The 18,801-nt window shown below is 40.9% G+C and overlaps 1 protein-coding gene across 1 annotated transcript in view; it reads left to right on the forward strand.

Moving 5' to 3' along the window:
* Positions 1-18,801, forward strand: part of LOC125466915 (serine/threonine-protein phosphatase 2A 65 kDa regulatory subunit A alpha isoform) — a 48,200-nt gene that overhangs the window by 16,536 nt on the left and 12,863 nt on the right. The window contains exons 6-10 of the mRNA XM_048562081.2: positions 892-1,047; positions 2,250-2,364; positions 5,505-5,575; positions 9,070-9,204; positions 17,298-17,471. Of these exons, the coding sequence (XP_048418038.1) occupies positions 892-1,047; positions 2,250-2,364; positions 5,505-5,575; positions 9,070-9,204; positions 17,298-17,471 (651 nt within the window). The remainder of the gene's footprint in view (positions 1-891; positions 1,048-2,249; positions 2,365-5,504; positions 5,576-9,069; positions 9,205-17,297; positions 17,472-18,801) is intronic.

Consider the following 18,801-nt stretch of genomic DNA (forward strand, 5'->3'; position numbering starts at 1 on the left):
TGAATCTCTCTTAAAAGCCTAGAATTAAATCCATCTGGATCCAGAGAGTTGCCAACCCGCTGCCCCATCAGTTTGCTTTCTGTTGTGACTGTAATTTCACCCTTCTATCTCCTCATTTCCAACTATTTCTTAAATGCTTTTTTGTATGCTATATGATTAAGACAAATGTTTGTTCATTTCTCTTCCAACGTACCCTTGTCTATCACTAACTTCCGATCCACATGCTAGAGGATCAACATTGTTTATTTTCTCTCTTCCTTTTTTAAATATATACAATTATGATCCCAGCTCGTGTTATGGTAAGACAGGTCTGATATTAGACTAGGTATAGATTGGATCATACTTTGTATCTTTTAATGATCTAACAATGTGATCTTTCACTGAAGCATAAGTATTAAATATTGCAGATTTGAGTTTAACAATAAAACAGGTCTATTTTGCAACAGAAACGAAGATACTAGAATAAACCAAACCAGGTACACAACACCAATGTAAACATGTACAATACAATTCCATTAATCCTCCAGAAAACACTACTTTTACGGATCTTTAAACCACTCCTTTACACTTCTCCCGAGAGCATCTTCCTTGTTAATCCGTATGGAGGATAAGTAGTATCATCAGCCAGTAACAGTGACCGACTTGCTCCAGTGTGTTGGAATATTTTTACTGGTTTATCTCCTTTAGTTGAAACCTGAGGAAATACTTCACCATTTGAGGGGGGGAAAAAATACCCACACCTTCCAGTAGTATGATTTTTGTCAATGTTAAAAAATAATTTTTTCATGTCTGTCCTAGGCAATCTGTACTTTCTTGGTAAAGTCTTGTGTAGACATTTCAGTTTTAATTGAGAACCATGATTTTGTAAAATCTGTTATTTCTGTTTGATAGGATTCAGTGAGGTTGTTGGCAGTAGAGGCTTGTGTGAGCATTGCCCAACTACTACCACAAGAAGATCTGGAAGCACTGGTGATGCCGACACTGCGGCAAGCAGTAGAGGACAAATCATGGCGTGTTCGTTATATGGTGGCAGACAAATTTTCTGAAGTATGTATTCAATCTGTTAAGGTACAACTTGCTTTAAGCACAAAGTTGAAAGTCTAAAGTAAAATTGGGTCTTATTAAATGGTTCATTTTTCTCATTCAGACCAACTCTTCGATTCTGTCAGAAACATGAAAACATAGTGTTCCCCACTGGTGGTGAAGCATTGGAATTAAGTTTGTATAAATTAGTTTGGAATGCTTGCGAAATAACCACAGTTTCCAAAAAGACGCTAACACATGTTTGACGCCTTCTCAGGGAGGAGGTGGGAAACAAACTGGGCAAATTTTAAATTATGCTAAGGGTGAGGAGGACTTTCAGTGATGAGGAGAGACTCTTAAGCTGATGTTTACCTTTGAGCAAAGGAAGATTTAACAGGAATGTGTTACAATTATGAAAGGTATTGATAGATAAACGTAAGAAGGAACTTCTTTCCTGGCATGAGAGCCAGAAACTGCAGACCAATTTAAATCTTTTTGTTTTAAAAAAAACAGAAGCGAGATGTGAATCTCGTTTCAACCATCAAGTTATCTGAAGTCCAGTGTCCACAGTGAAGTGTGAAAGTAAATGCCACAGTAACTTGAAAAAGAGATCTGAATATGTAGTGGAATTGGGAGCATTTGCAGATGGGGGGAGAGAAAAACAGGAATGTACTTGATCACATTGCTCTTTTAAGGAATCAAGGGCTGAGGGCTCAGCTTCTGTGCTGTATGATTTTGATTGTATTGAGTACAGCAGTGCTAGCTTGCCAACTGTAATGGGGATTGTTCTGTGTAGACCAAAACCTTTATTTTGATATAAGGGTCTCTCGGGTATTTGAGTCCATGATAAATTTCAAAAAAAAAAATCAGGTTGTTTCAAATCCTGTATATCACTAGAAGTGCTTGGAAAATTCGTACCACTGCACTTTTGGTAAGAAAATAGAATTTGGTGGTGTAATATACAATAATTTGACCAAGTTTTCTCCTGTTATCTTCTGTAAACAAAGAAGATTTTACTCCAGTGTTGTGCAATTCAAAATACCCTGTCTGAACAACTTAATTTTGGAACAAAATGAGCTGAGTTCTTTTTGAAATTGAATATAGAATCTGCCATTGTGTCTTACTGAAAATCCTAGTGACTACTTTGTTTATGCTCTTGGATGTAGTTCATTGATTAATCTGTCCATCTTGTATCTCTCTGTCATTCTGTTCTGTTTGCCTTGTAGCTTCAGAAAGCAGTAGGCCCTGAAATTACAGAAAATGACCTGGTCCCAGCTTTCCAGAACCTGCTGAAAGATTGTGAAGCTGAGGTGCGTGCAGCTGGAGCCAACAAAGTTAAAGGTGAGTTTGGAATTTTCTCATTTCTCCTCCTCCTCTCCAGGTCCATTGTTCTACGAGTTGTTCTGAAGAGCTTTCAACTGGTTTAAACTACTCTATGGAATTGAATAAGGATGATCATTGGAGCCTAGGGGCTGACTAATGTTTTGGTGAATAAAAAGAAAATATTGGAGAAACACAGCAGATCTGGCAGCATCTGTGGAAAGAAACAGAATGAATGTTTTGAGTTTGATGTGACTCTGCTTTGAAGAATAATCAGTATAGATTACCTAAGGATTTTATTTCATTGCCTTGTGGTAAAATTGGCTGCTTCCCTTCATTACATCATTGGCACACTTCAATTAAAAGTGGCTGCGAAGCACTTTGAAGCTTTCATTATATATTAAAGGCACACTACATATGCAATCCATTTCATTCTTAGTTATCCATCTGTAAAGATTCATATTTACACTCACCAAATCTCACGGGGGTGCCACTATTCATGCAATTCCTTTAATGCCTCTTAGTTAAATAAGAAACTGTTTGCTATCTCAGCTCCTCAGATTGTTGCACTTTTGTCACGAGAAGATCTGCAAAGTTCTATGTGCCAGGTTTCAGGACTTGTAACATTTTGTGTTTGTCTAGTTTGAAGGGTGTATTTCACATGTATTTGGAACTGTTGGGATGATTGAGATTTGAGTTCTTCTGGTTTGGTCTTTACAAGACATTTAACATAATGTAAGTGGTGTGGATTCTGAAGTAGAGTCAAAAAATGCTGGAAAAGCTCAACTTTTTTCTTTCATAAAATGTGAGCATTATTAAGGCTGGCATTTGTTGGCCTTTCTTAATTGCCCTCCAGAAGATGCTACCTTTCAGAATGACTATCTTACATGTATTGTAGGTACATCCAGAGTGTTGTTAGGGAGGAAGTTCCAGGATTTGTAGGTGGAAATATTACCAAGTATCTGCTGACTTCTTCATTCCAAGTGGTAGAGGTTAGGAGTTGAGAAGGTACTATCAAAGGAACCATGACTAGTTACGTTCTTTGTCTTGTCGGTGGTACACACGGCTACACTGTTCTTTGGTGGATGACGCGAATGTTTATGATAGTGAATGGGATCTTATGAAGCAGACTGTTTTACCTTGGATAATCTCAAAATTCTTGGAGTTGATTTACGGGGTGTAATGCATCATATTCCTGCTCGTATATTCGAGATGGTGGACAAGCTTCGAGGAATTGGGACAACGGTAACTTACGATAGAATTCTCCAGATATGCACCAGCTCACTGGCCAAATTATTTAAATGGCTAGTCCATTTACGTTTTGGTCACTGGTGATCCCCAGGATATTGATTTTGGGGCAATTCAGTGATATAATGCTATTGAGCATAAGGGGATATTGGTTATATTCTCATTTTAGAGATGCTTGTTACCTTTATGTTTGGTATGCATGTTACTTGCCCTTTATCAGCGCAAAACAGAGTAACGTCAGCTGTTGTTTCATGAGGCGCACACTTTTTTTCATTATGTCCCAAGTTGAGAATGGTACTGAAAATAGATATTATCAACAAACCTCCCCATTTTTGATGTATTGGAAGAAAGGCTGTTGATTAAGCAGCTAAGTATGGTTGGAACTCAGATTCCACCCTGAGGAACACTGGTAATGATATCCTTGGGTTCAGATGATTGACCTCCTAATAATCACAACTATCTCTTCCTTATGATTGCAAAGAATGGAAAATTTTCCCATTGCTAATTTTCCTAATGATCATTGCTTTGATATTGAGAGCAGTACTACTTACTCCATGTTTAGACTAATGTTTTAGTGAGATTAGGAGCTGGCTACCATGGTAGCAAGCAGATTATCGTTGAAGATGCTTCTTCAGAATATTGATACCTTACATCGAGTTACAGATGATTAAGGATAGATTGGGATTGAAGTTGTCCCAACTGGTTTTGTTTTGCTTCTTATGTGGATGATATTAGCTGGGCAATCTTACATGCTGTTAGATCAGTGTTGCAACTGCAGTGGAACATTTAGCTAAGGACACAGCTCGTTCTGGAGTACAAGTCTTCAGTGCTGCAAGCAGAACGATCTCACAATCCAGTATCTTCAGCTTCTAGCTCACGGTGACTGAAAATGCTTCCATCTTGTCTTTTGCTTTGGGGTGAGAGAAACAGCTGGTGTCCTTTCATTTGAAGATATTTAATATATGGACTTTCCGTAAGCCACTACAAGTGGGCAAGACTTGACCAGCTTTGTGCTTCACCATTTTTTTTTTGTTTATTTCAGATTTCCAGCATGGTTATGGTTTGTGTTTTCATCAGAAATCCCAGGCTTTGTGCTGTGCTTTCCTTCTGTTTGTTACTTGTCTGTGTTCCATTTTAGGAGGACAGTTTTAAATGTCTCTTTCATACAATTACATTATGTAACATGGTTTTAAAGTTTTCAAAAATATTGAACCGGCTCAATACAAGAAGATAGAAGCATTGACTCTTGTGATTTGTTTTCCCACTGAATTTTATTTTATATGCACAATCTGCCTTTAATCGTGTAGGATGAAATTAGGTAGATAAATTAGATTTGCTCTTTTGAATTGCCTAATTGTCAGTCACACTGTTGAGATGGCCACCGCCTTGCTACGAATTAGTGTGGAAGTGGAGCTGACGCTGATAAATATCATTGAATCAGCCATCTGGCTGACTGCCATAAATCAAATGTTTCAAATAATTTTGATGGCGCCTGCCAACATATTTTGCCAGTCGTCCTCAGTGATGCAGCTGGTACTGTACTCTCCACTGATGCCAAATCACAATTTGAATCAATTTACATTCTTTGCACCCACTACAGCTTTGCCAAGAGTAAACAAAGAGGAAGTTTGGCAATTTGCTGCCACCTTAACAGCTCAATGTTTAAAATACAAATGCTAGCTTTGTCGAACTATTAAAATTGCCATTTAATATCTTAGCTAAGAATTTACAGATTTCCTTTTGCTATCCGCTGCGCAGAATGTTTCTAATTTTTTAAGTTTGATATGGATATTTCTGCATCTTAACCTGTCTGCTGAGAATTGTTCTTGATCCTTTTAAAAGGGTAACTTTTAAGCTGTGCCCTTTTTCAATGTGAGAATCATACTGTAATGATATTTTATCTTGCATTGCAGATTTTTGTGAAAACCTGCCAGCAGATTGCAGAGAGACTGTCATAATGAACCACATCTTGCCATATGTTAAGGTAACATTTTCTCAAGTTCCTGGCTGATTATGTAGCTAAGAAATGATGTTGAAGCTCACTAGATTCAACTCCAGAAAAAGCCAGATTTCTTCCTCTCTGGTGTTGAATATAATGGAAAATGGCTGTTAAATGTAAAACAGTGCCTTTACATAGTTCTTTGACAGACACCTAATAATAAGGTATTGTAGACAAGAATGTTCTGAATCAGTGATGAGATGTTTGCGTATCTTTTTTCTTTGGTTTAAGAATGGAGTGAGAACCTGTACCAGATCTGTTGCTTTTGTTTGGGGACGGAGGGGAGTGGGAAAAGAGACACCAAGGAGGGATGGGTTGAGTTTGGGTGGAAGTTTAAGGCTGAGAGAGGGGCCTTATGGAATATTCCCTGTGAGTTTCTGTACGCTAATGTACCATCCCAATTTTTGAATCAAATGAATGTTTTGAAGCCACAGTTGCCGGGAATGAGACTGGGTATGACCGCGTTTTTGAAGGTGGCCTGCTAGATGACGGGTTTTGTGCTCACTGTCCCATTCAGAATGTCAGGTAGGTTCGAATGTGAGATTTTGGCACAGTGATTTGATACAAATGCTGGCACAAATGAAGAAAAGAAGTCATGACCACATGAATTAGTTTTGTGGACAATAACTGCACACCTAATATAGCTTTTAACATGTGTTCACAGGTAATTTAAGTTACTTTTGAACTTTAATTTCTTCATCTCTGTTTAAATTTCTTTCCTGAAGAAATTGACTTCAAAATTATTGGTATTGCTAATGCTCTGGTATTTTGGCATCAGTCCTTAAGTGCAGTCTTGAAAGGCCTCTATCACTGTCCTTCCAAATGTCACCTTTAAGATATTAGATAATTCAAAACACCTGAAGCTAGAGCAAATATCAAAGCTTTCAGTTAATTGTCAGTAGTGACTGGGCACTTAGGTAGAAAATCCTCACATGATTTTGATGTTAATCAAAGCAATTACATTAAAATGTTATCACGTGAGAATATGATTGATAATCTTTTTTTTTTCTACATTTTAAACCAGTGTATTTTCATGTATAAGTAAATAATCTGCTCACTCCTAATTGTGTTTCTGGGAACTGCAGCTCGGACAAGTATTACACATGACTGAGAGATCTGCTGTCGTCTTTGTTAGGTAGATGATCTATCGGAATACAGTGAAATATATTGTGCTTGTTAAATGATGCAAGAACAAAGACCTGTTTCAATAATTCCAAAATTAAAAATTCGGAAAACCTTCAGACCAGATTTTGATTTACACTTTGGTAGAATTCCCAGTTATGTTGAAGATTTCTATTCCGATATCTTGCTTCATTACTACACTTGAATTCACTTCATTATTACACTTGAATGTTGTAGGCTATAACACAAGGGATTTCATTTTCTGTTTAGATATGTGGATTTCCTACCTAAAATCTTTATTTCAGCTGAGACATCCGAGGCTGGAACTTTTCAAATGCAGTGTTTTAAATTTTGCATATCTTATTGAGACTTCTTTGCCCATAAAGCGACTGATTTTAGCATCGTTGTATTACCTGTTAGAACAAAATTTAGTTAAAACAACCATCCAAATTGGAAAGTGAATGAGTTGCATTTCAATCAGAAAATGTTCAAAGATTTTGTTTTTGAAGTTTGATTACAAATGGAAGATTACCATTCTTTTCAATAGATCGAGGCACCTTACTTGTTTGGTTGCACTTGCTTTAATTTTTGAAATTTAGTAGTTTAGCATTCTTGGATATGAGTAAAAATAATTCAATTAGGACCCATTCAGAGGTAATAAACACAAATTTACATTTGCTCTTAGATAACAAAAGTGTGGAGTTGGATGAACACAAGCCAAGCAGCATCTCAGGAGCACAAAAGCTGACGTTTTGGGCCTAGACCCTTCATCAGAGAGGGGGATGGGGTGAGGGTTCTGGAATAAATAGGGAGAGGGGGGGAGGCGGACCGAAGATGGAGAGAAAAGAAGATAGGTAGGGAGGGCATAGGTCAGTCCAAGGAAGACAGGCAGGTCAAGGGGGCAGGATGAGGTTAGTAGGTAGGAAATGGAGGTGCGGCTTGGGGTGGGAGGAAGGGATAGGTGAGAGGAAGAACAGGTTAGGGAGGTGGGGACAAGCTGGGCTGGTTTTGGGATGCAGTGGGTGGAGGGGACGAACTGGGCTGGTTTTGAGGTGCAGTGGGGGCAGGGGAGATTTTGAAACTGGTGAAGTCCACATTGATACCATTGGGCTGCAGGGTTCCCAAGCGGAATATGAGTTGCTGTTCCTGCAACCTTCGGGTGGCATCATTGTGGCAGTGCAGGAGGCCCATGATGGACATGTCATCTAAAGAATGGGAGGGGGAGTGGAAATGGTTTGCGACTGGGAGGTGCAGTTGTTTGTTGCGAACTGAGCGGAGGTGTTCTGCAAAGCGGTCTCCAAGCCTCCGCTTGGTTACCCCAATATAGAGGAAGCCACACCGGGTACAGTGGATGCAGTATACCACATTGGCAGATGTGCAGGTGAACATCTGCTTAATATGGAAAGTCATCTTGGGGCCTGGGATGGGGGTGAGGGATGAGTTGTGGGGGCAAGTGTAGCACTTCCCGCGGTTGCAGGGGAAGGTGCCGGGTTGGGTTGGAGGGGAGTGTGGAGCGGACAAGGGAGTCATGGAGAGAGTGGTCTCTCCGGAAGGCAGACAGGGGTGGGGAAGGAAAAATGTCTTGGGTGGTGGGGTCAGATTGTAGATGGCGGACGTGTCGGAGGATGATGCGTTGTATCTGGAGGTTGGTGGGGAGGTATGTGAGAACGAGAGGGATCCTCTTTGGGCAGTTGTGGCGGGGGCGGTGCTTGAGGGATGTGTTGTGGGAAATGCGGGAGACACGGTCAAGGGCGTTCTCAACCACTGCTGGGGGAAAGTTGCGGCCCTTGGAAAAACGTGGACATCTGGGATGTGCGGGAGTGGAATGCCTCATCCTGGGAGCAGATGCGGTGGAGGCGGAGGAATTGGGAATAGGGGATGGAATTCTTGCAGCAAGGTGGGTGGGAGGAGGTGTATTCTAGGTAGCTGTGGGAGTCGGTGGGCTTGTAATGGACATCACTTTCTATCTGGTTACCTGAGACGGAGACCGAGAGGCCCAGGAAGATAAGGGATATGTAGGACATGGCCCAGGTGAACTTGAGGTTGGGGTGGAAGGTGTTGAAGTGGATGAACTGTTCGAGCTCCTCTGGGGAGCAAGAGTCGGCACCAATACAGTCATCAATGTAACGGAGAAAGAGGTGGGGTTTGGGGGTCGTCAGTGTAACGGAGGAAGGAGCATCCAGCTCCACACTTTGTTATCTTGGATTCTCCTGCATCTGCAGTTCCCGTTATCTCTGTTTACGTTTGCTCTCGTTCAATTTTAGAGAAATTACCCACCAGGTGAACCTGGCTAGCACTACAGATTGAGTCAGATGGATCACGGTTTTTACTTTATGATTATATGATTTATTTTCCAGGAGCTTGTGTCTGATACTAACCAACATGTGAAGTCAGCTTTGGCCTCTGTAATAATGGGCCTCTCCACCATCTTGGGCAAAGACAGCACAGTTGAACACTTGCTTCCTCTGTTTTTAGCCCAACTCAAAGATGAGGTAATTATCACATTGTGCACGACAAAGCCGCCTTACTGATTTTGGATTAAAAATGATTTGGTTTTAGATAAATTCAAGTCATTGCATCAGAACACTAAGCTTTTACAGTTGACTACTTCATGTGCATGACTGGTAAAATTGATTTTTGTGTACATTGCTCACAAAGCATTGTTAAAGTGGAAATGAAAGATGGTCAGTCTCATACTGCAGAAAAGAAATGACAGAGAAATTGACCCACTTGAATGACTAGTAGTCATACATGTAGATGCTAGAACCTGTCTGGAAAGTCTTATACTTTCACCCTAACTTAGGCTGATGAGGATGTACATATTTATCTTAATAATGATCCTGGGTTAAAGTGATTGTGTCACTCGGTTGTGTTATGTAGTGTAAAAATAACCTCTAATGCACCACGTTGGTTAGTGTCACTCATATTACAATTGCTGTGTTAGATTTGTTGGTAGAAGTTACCGGCAGTCTGGATCTATCCAAGTGCCATCCTGTTGAGTAACACCTTGACATCTGGCATTTGTTAAACAGTAATACTAATCGATTGTAATTGTGTCCCATACAACATTTCAGAATTTAATTTATACTGAATGAATTTGAATTTGAAAGACATCACTGGATTCTTTCCAGTTGTATTGTTGCTTACAAGCTTCAGTCAGTTATTGTTGGATGCATGCCCCCTTGCTTTGCCCCACGCAGGAGAGGGATGCTCCTTAAACTGTGTTCAACCAATTATCCCATCAATCTATCTGTCCCTTCCTCATGCGCGCACATTGCAGTCATGTGTATTGCTTAATGATGTGCGAAACATAAAAGAAAAAGATCAAATTCTAAAATGCAGTGTGTCCCCCTCAGACTTGACTTGCATTGACTTTGTATGCAATCATGCTACTACATGTGGTTGCAAGTAAATTTAGTTCTGTAAAGATCTTTCAGGTTGCTTTCTCTCCATGTTGCAAAATATTTAGTGGATTTTTGCATGCCGTACATTCGATATTCTTGTCAATTCAACAATATTACAAATAAACTTTGTTCTTTCAAGAGTGGTATACAAAAATTCCACATTTGCTCCTTTAGATGGTTGTCTTCTTGCAGTTGCTTATGTTTAAATTAACTGCTAAGAGTAACTCAAAATGGCTTAATTTGAGCTGCAAGATAAAACTGAACAAAACACCACAGAAACAGGCTGTTGCGTGATTGTGACAACGGTAATGTCATTCTAAACTAATCCTATCTGCCTGCACATGGTCTGTATCCCTCTATTCCCTGCTTGTTCATGTGTCTGTTTAAATTCCTCTTAAACATTGCTATTGTGTCTGCTTCTACCACCTCCCAAAATACATTCTAGGAAAAACTTTCCTCTCACATCTGTTAAACTTTCCTGTCTCACCTTAAACCTGTGCCCACCTGTCCCTACTAATTGACTGTGGGGAAAAGAATCAGACTATACCATAGTCTCACCTCATAATTTCATCCGTCAGCCTTTGACACTGTAGAGAAAAGTATCTATTTTTGTCCAACCTCTCCGTATAGCTGCTATGCTCCAGTCCAAGTAACATCCCGGTGAAGCCCTTTTGCACCCTTTGCAAATCCTCTGCATCCTTCCTAAAGTGTGGCAACCAGAACAGCGCACAATATTCCAAATGTGCCCTAACTAAAGTATTGTACAGGTGCAACATGACTTGGCAACTTTTATACTCCATGTTCTGATTGCTGAAGGCAAGCACGCTATATGCTGTCTTTACCTTATCTGTTGGTGTTGCCATTTTCGGGGAGCTATTGATTTGTGCCATGAGATTCCTCCATATGCCAGGCTCCTACCATTTCCTGTATACTTTCCTTTTGGATTTGACCTCCAAGATGCATCACCACATATTTATTAGGATTAAATTCCACCTGCCATTTCTCCAACTTTTCAACTGACCTATATCCTGCTGTATCATTTGATAACCTTGCTCACTACCCACAAGTCCACCAGTTGTCTTGCTGAAAACAAACTAATCAGTCCACTTGCGTTTTCATTTATGTATATATTATAAACAACAAATGACGCAGCATTGATCCTTATGGAGCACCACTGGTCACAGACCTCCAGCAGAAAAATATCCCACCACAACTACCCTCTGTCTCCTGTGACCAAGCTAGTCGGCAAAAGATGATTTGGTTTGGAGATTTAGGAACAAAGTAGGAAATGCTTGATTATCGGATACCTATTGTAATATCTTCTAACTCCGAGATCCAAGAAAACAAGTTTATTTCATTACCCTCGTGCAATGCAGAAGAAGGCCATTTAGCCCATTTGTGTACCAGCCCTCCAGTAGAACATCGTATTAGTGTGAGCCTCCCTTTCCGCGTAATTCTGCATGTTATTTCTATTTAATTATGCCCTTTTGAAGGCCTTTTGGTTGAACCTGCCTACATCAAGGGCAGGCTCCGGAGTAGTTGTTAAAGTGTCCTGAACAAGTAGTAGGACACTGTGGAAAGGGTTGGAATGTAACTTCAGGCACAGCAGATAAGAAGACACATTTGAGAAGAGGTGGTTAATGCAGGACAAAGGGCGTTGCGCTCAAATGCTCGCAGTTTTTGAATCAAGGTTAATAAGTTTGTAGCACAGATTGAAATTGGCAGCTACGATGTGGGCTTTGCAGAGGTATGGCTGCAAGGGGATGAGTGTTGGGACAGGAGCTGTGAATTATGGAAAGGATAGACAGAGGGGGCAGGGTTGTCTTGTTGGTAACAAATAAAATTACTTTGATAGCAAAAAGCGATAAAGGGTTAGAAGATGGAAATACTGTGAGGATTGCATTGAGGATCTGCAAAGGAAAAGAGACCTTTTGGGAGTTATGTACTGTCGCCCTAGCAAAAGTCAGGATGTGGGGGCAGAAAATAAATCGAGACAGAAAAAGAATGTAAGAAATGCAGTACTATCATGGGGTCCTTCAGTATGCTGGTGGACTGGCAGAATCATGTTGGTAGCAGAAACAGGATTCACAATGTCTGAGGTGGCTCTTTTGGAGCATCTTATGGTAGAGCCTATTTGGGAATAGGCAATTCTGGATTTGGTGATGGGTAATGAGGCAGACTTAATTAGGGGGCTGTCACCCGTAGGTGACAGTGACCACAATATAATAGAATTCACCCTGCAGTTTTAGAGGGAGAAGCTAGAATCAAATGTTATGGTATTATAGTTAGGTAAAGGTAACGACAAAGGGCATGAGGGAGCAGCTGGCTAGAGTTGACTGAAAGGGGAGCCTAGCAGAGAAGATGGTGGAGCAGCAAAGGCAGTTTCTGGGGGTAATTCAGGAGGCTTGACAGAAATTCATCCGGGGAAGAAGAAACATTGAGGGAGGTCAAGGCAGTCGTGGCTGATGAATGAAGACAGGAATAGCACTAAGCAAAAACAACATTGAGTCAGGGGCAAGAGTGCACTGGCTGTCACTCAGGATAAGATGCTGGGGAAGGTCTGAAGGTGGAAAAATCATCTAAACCAGATGGAGTACACCCCAGAGTTCTGAAGGAAAAAGCTGAGGAGATTGAAGGCATTGGTGGCGATCTTTCAGGAATCATGAGTCAGGGAGGGACCAGAAGACTGGAAAATGTCTGTGTTACCCCTGTTTAAGAAGGGAGGGAGGCAGTAGGCAGGAAATTATAGGCCAGTTAGCGTGACCCCTTTTTGGTAAGATTTTAGAGTCCATTATTAAGGAAGAGATTGCAGAGCATTTGGCAGTGCGGGTGAAATAGTGCAGAGTCAGCACAGCTCTAGCAAAGGGAGGTCTTGGTTGACAAATCTGTTAAAATTCTTTGATTAAATAATGAGCTAGTTAGAGGAGAGCCACTGGATGTGATCTATTTGGACTTCCAGAAAGCCTTTGACAAGTTGCTGCATGGGACTATGCTAAATAAGATAAGGCCCATGGTTATATGGGCAAGATACTGGCATGGAGAGCGGATTGGCTGATTGCCGGAAAGAGAGTGGGGATAAAAGGGATATTTTTCTCATGATGGCAACTGGGGAGTTCCATAGTGGTCAGTATCAAGGCCACAAGTTTTCATGTTATACGTGAAATGATCTGGATGAAGGGCATTGTTGCTAAGCTTGCAGATGATGCAGAAATAGGTGGAAAGACAGTGTTGAGAAAGGGGGGATGCTACAGAAGAACTTAGATTAAGAGAATGGGTAAAGAAGTGGCACATGCATTGCAGTGTGGGAAAGTGAGGTTGTGCACTTTGGTAGAAAGAATAAAATCATAAACAATATTTTTTAAATGAGAAGAGGCTTTGCAAATGTGAAGCACAAAAGGATTTAGGCCTAGTTTGGAAACCTCTTAAGATTAACATAGGGATTCAGTTGGCACTTTGAACACACATGCAATGTTATCATTCATTTCAAGAGAGCTAGAAAATAAGAGCAGGGGTGAGGCGGTGTAAGGGTCTAATCAGATCACATTTGGAATATTACAAATGGTTTTGGGTCCATAAGGAAGGATGCGTTGCTGTTGGAGGGAGTCCAGAGGAGGTTCACAAGATTGGATGTTTTCATATGAGGAGTAGTTGACGTCCCTAGGTGTATATTCGATTGAGTTCACAAGGATAAGGGTGATCTCATTGAAACTTGGAGCATACTGAGAGGCCCGGTTAGAGTGAACGTGAAGATGGTGCTTCTGCCAGTAGGAAAGACGAGGACCCCAGGGCACCGCATCAGAGTGACGGGACGACCCTTTAGAACAGAGGTAAGGAGGAATTTCTTCAGCCAGAGGTTTGTGAATTTGTGGAGCTTATTGCCACAGAAGGCTGTGGAGGCCAAGTCATCAGGTGTCTTTAAGACAGCGACAATACCTTGATTGGTAAGGGCATCAAGGATTACAGGGAGAAGACAGGAGAATGAGGCTGAGAAACCCATAGCTGTGATCGAATGGCAGAGCAGACGCGATGAGCTGGATGGCTTAGTTCAGCTGGGAGGGAGGCAAATGCTGTTCCTCTTTTCAAGAAAGGGAATAGGGAAATCCCTAGAAATTACAGACCTGTCAGTCTTATGTCTGTGGTCAGCAAGGTTTTGGAAAGACTTGAGGGATAGGATTTATGAATATTTGGAAAAGCATAGCATGATTAAAGGGACTCAGCATGGCTTTGTGAGGGGCAGGTCATGCCTTACAGATCTTATTGAGTTCTTTGAGGAAGTCACGAGACAGGTTGACGAGGGTCGAGCAGTGGATGTGGTGTACATGGACTTCAGCAAGGCATTTGATAACGTTCCCCACGGCAGGCTCATTCATAAAGTCAGGAGGTATGGGATACAGGGTGATTTGGCTGTCTGGATTCAGAATTGGTTGGCTGACAGGAGGCAGAGAGTGGTTGTAGATGGTAAGTATTCTGCCTGGAGGTCAGTGCTGAGTGGTGTCCCGCAGGGCTCTGTTCTTGGGCCTCTGCTCTTTGTAGTTTTTATAAATGACTTGGATGACAAAGTTGAGGGGTGGGTTAGTATGTTTGCTGATGACACAAAGGTTAGAGGTGCCGTTGATAGTATCGAGGGCTATTGCAGGCTTCAGCGAGACATTGACAGAATGCAGAGCTGGGCTGAGAAATGGCAGATGGAGTTCAACCTGGATAAATGCGAAGTGATGCATTTTGGAAGGTTGAACTTAAATGCTGAATACAGGATTAAAGGCAGAATTCTCGGCAGTGTGGAGGAGCAGTGGGATCTTGGTGTTCAAGTGCATAGCTCCCTCAAAGTTGCCACCCAGGTGGATAAGGTTGTTAAGAAAGCATATGGTGTTTTGGCTTTCATTAACAGGGGATCGAGTTTAAGAGCCGTGAGGTTATGCTGCAGCTCTACAAAACCCTGGTGAGACCACACTTGGAATATTGTGTCCAGTTCTGGTTGCCCTATTATAGGAAAGATGTGGAGGCTTTGGAGAGGGTGCAATGGCGGTTTACCAGGATGCTGCCTGGACTGGAGGGCTTGTCTTACGAGGAGAGGTTGACTGAGCTCGGACTTTTCTCTCTGGAGAGAAGGAGGAAGAGAGGTGATCGAGGTGTACAAGGTAATGAGAGGCATGGATAGAGTAGATAGCCAGAGACTTTTCCCCAGGGCAGGATTGACTGCCACGAGGGGTCATAGTTTTAAGGTGTTAGGAGGAAGGTATAGAGGAGACGTCACAGGGAGGCTCTTCACCCAGAGAGTTGTGAGTATATGGAATAGTTTACCAGTGGTAGTCATGGAAGCAGAGTCATTAGTGACATTTAAGCGACTGCTGGACATGCGCATGGACAGCAGTGAATTGAGGGGAATGTAGGTTAGGTTATTTTATTTTTGGATTGGGATTATTTCACAGCACAACATCATGGGCCGAAGGGCCTGTACTGTGCTGTACTTTTCTATGTTCTATGCTGTTATGTCTTACAGCCACAAGTTCTAGACCCAAGCAGTTACCACATGTAAACGTTTCTTCTAATTACATTTCTAAAGTCCTTGAGAAGATTTGTAGCTCAGGTTGTGGATAAGGTTGTAGACGTGCTCGCCGAGCCGGTGGGTTTGGTTGCAAGCGTTTCTTCACCCTGCTTCGTAACGTCATCAGTGTGCCTCCAGTGAAGCGTTGGTGTTCTGTCCTGCTTGTTATTTATGTGCCCCAGTTTGTTGGAGTGTTTGGTACCACTTCAGATTCTGCTTCTCAGTGGATTGTATGGAGGGCCCAATTCAATGTTTTTGATGATGGAACTCTGGTTAGAATACCAGACCTCCATGAATTCCATGGCATGTCCGTTTGGCTGGTGCGATTTCCACTTTTGTAGAACACTTGAAATCTGTGCTCTGACTTTTCTGAAGAGTCCCGACCCAAAACGTCAATTTCCCTGCTCCTCTAATGCTGCCTGACCTCCTGTGTTTCTCCAGCTCCACGTTGTGTTGTCTCTTTGACTGTTGGTCTGTCTGCTCTGGCCACACCTCCTTATATTTGAAATTTGAGTCACGTCTTCACTTAGGTGTTTCCTGTCAAGGGAATCAGTCCCAGCTTCTTCAATCTGTGTTCATAGTTGAAGTCTCTCATCTTTGGATCCATTCTTGTAAACTTCTACACTCTCTCCAGTGTGTTCACAAATTACTCTAAACTCTGGTGCGCAGATCGTTGTGCATTAGTCCAGTTGAAGTCCAGCTAGTGTTTTATATAAGTTTTAGCATAACCTCCCCACTCCTGAATTTATTTATTTACGTATGTAAATTTAAATATTTAAAATATTTAACTAAGAAAAATTCAGATTCTGTTCTGTCAATCACTCTCTTCAACTGTCCTGCCTTTTTTAATGACTGTAAATCTGTTTGTTCCAGCACACCCCATAGAGCAGTACCCCTTATTTTGTAGTCTCTCCATAGTCATTTTACCAAAATGTGTCACTTCTCTGCGTTGAACTGCATTGGCCATGTATCCACCCTGTCCATTTATGATATAATTCTTCCAGCTCTTATCTGAGAAAGAAATTTCTTGACTGAAGGGAATGAAACAGTGCAAATATTTCTTACATATGTCATAATTTACAAATGCAAAGGAACAATCACGCATTTGTAGAAACTTAAAGCCCTCAGTTGTATTGTTGTTTAGAAGATGATCTTTTCAATCCTCTTCTGAGACTCTCCACATTTTTTTTTCATTACCCACATCAAGACATTCATATTCAGCCACTGTGGTTCAATCTTGTGGCATTGGGTTTTTCTGACCTATTCAGGCTCATTTACTGTTAATTTTTGTAACATTCTGCAAACAATTCTCTTGTAAGAGTTTTGTAATTTAAGTTCTCCAGCAACAATTATAGGTGAGGACATTGTAATCTAAGTATAATTTTAAGAACTTCTTTGAGAGCAGCTTGTCTACTTATAAGGCTCTAGGTATATATCTACCATTTTTCCTGAAGGAATCAATGTATTGTGAATGTTTAGGTAGCTCTTGGAGGACAAAGAATAGGAAAAATCTAACTATTCATCCATTTCGAGTTGTTTTCAATCCTCATTCTCTTTAATTAGCAGCTTTGAGGTGAAAACTGTTAATTTGCTCAGATTATCATTATACTAAAATATATCTGTCTAACTTCTGTAGTGTCCTGAAGTTCGTTTGAATATCATCTCCAATCTGGACTGTGTGAATGAGGTAATAGGAATTCGCCAGCTGTCTCAATCCCTTCTGCCAGCCATTGTGGAGTTAGCAGAAGATGCCAAGTGGAGGGTACGCCTGGCAATAATAGAATACATGCCTCTGCTTGCAGGACAGTTGGTACGTAGTTTCCACAAAATGATTTTGTAACCTGTTAACAATTGTCTGAAATGTATTCTCTTGGTGGAACATCTGTTCTAGAAAAAAATCCATGACTGAAATCTCAAAAGGATGCATTCATCGATATTTGTTATTTTATAATTTGGTGAAAGATCTGACTTTGCGCGTGGTAGTGCAATCTTGCTCCCTCAGATCCAAAGATACTGATAGTAGTTGTGTACTCAAGCAGTACCCAAACCCATTTGATCTGCCGTGAACTAGCTAATCTTAGTTGTGATGGCAGCACTAAAATTGATCTTGGGCTTAGAAGGATGCTGCTTCTAATTGCTCCACTTGAGAAACTGCTCCTTCATATTTTGTTTAATGGTGCAGACCATAGTTAAATAGCCTGTCATTACATCCTCCCTCCACACTGAAGCACCGGAGTCTTATTGTTCTCGTGCTCTTCAGTGAGATGGATACTTAATTTACGTAGAACCATGTCATTCTAAAGTCAGCAGGTGACACTTCAGTCATTTCCTCAAAATTTAGGGAAACTCAGGCGCCTTAATTTCACTTGATAATTACACTTCTCCATTTTCTCAGTTCTTATATCATTTAAAAAGGCAAGAGCTCTGCAAATCTCAGATGTACCGAACTTGAATTGTTAATGCGTTATTTGATCTGTCATTTTCATACATACAGGATTTCTTGTGAAACTAACAGTACAACTGTATATGTCATGTGCTCAATAAATTGAGTCAATTTTGAGGTTAACTTTGGGTCCACTGTAAATAGTATAGCTGCATGAAATTTCAGAACCTTTAGGGCAGATTATTGCAATTATTTCTCATTTATTGTGTTGTAGTGATGGAATAAAGTTATAATTGTAGTTTTACTTAATGTAATGCATAGAATTAGGGAAGATGGTTTTTGGTAACTGAAGAAAGTGATGTTACCTCAAATAAGTTTTAGACTCAAAATATTAGCTTGCTCTCTCCAAAGATGCTGCCTGACCCGTGATTTCCAGCATTTTTTTTTTCAGTACAGATTTCACCAGCTGCATTAATTTGCTCCTGTTTGTTTTTTGGTGGTGCAGGATGATTTTTGCTGATTCCTTGTGTGCACTGATAGAATTCCAAACCAGATGCTAAGACTATTTCATCTCAGCAGTAGAACCCTACCTGTTGCTAATGTTATGATTTACATTGATCACCTGGAGTTTCCCACCAGCTGTGGTTGATGTTGAGGTCTTTCACATCTCATGACAGTATCTTGAATCTGAGCATTGGGCCCACTACGTATCTTTTCTTACAGGCTGCATCCCTGGGGACATGGCCATTTGCTGTGT

The sequence above is a fragment of the Stegostoma tigrinum genome, chromosome 32 (assembly GCF_030684315.1).
Source record: "Stegostoma tigrinum isolate sSteTig4 chromosome 32, sSteTig4.hap1, whole genome shotgun sequence".
Classification (NCBI taxonomy): Eukaryota; Metazoa; Chordata; class Chondrichthyes; order Orectolobiformes; family Stegostomatidae; genus Stegostoma; species Stegostoma tigrinum.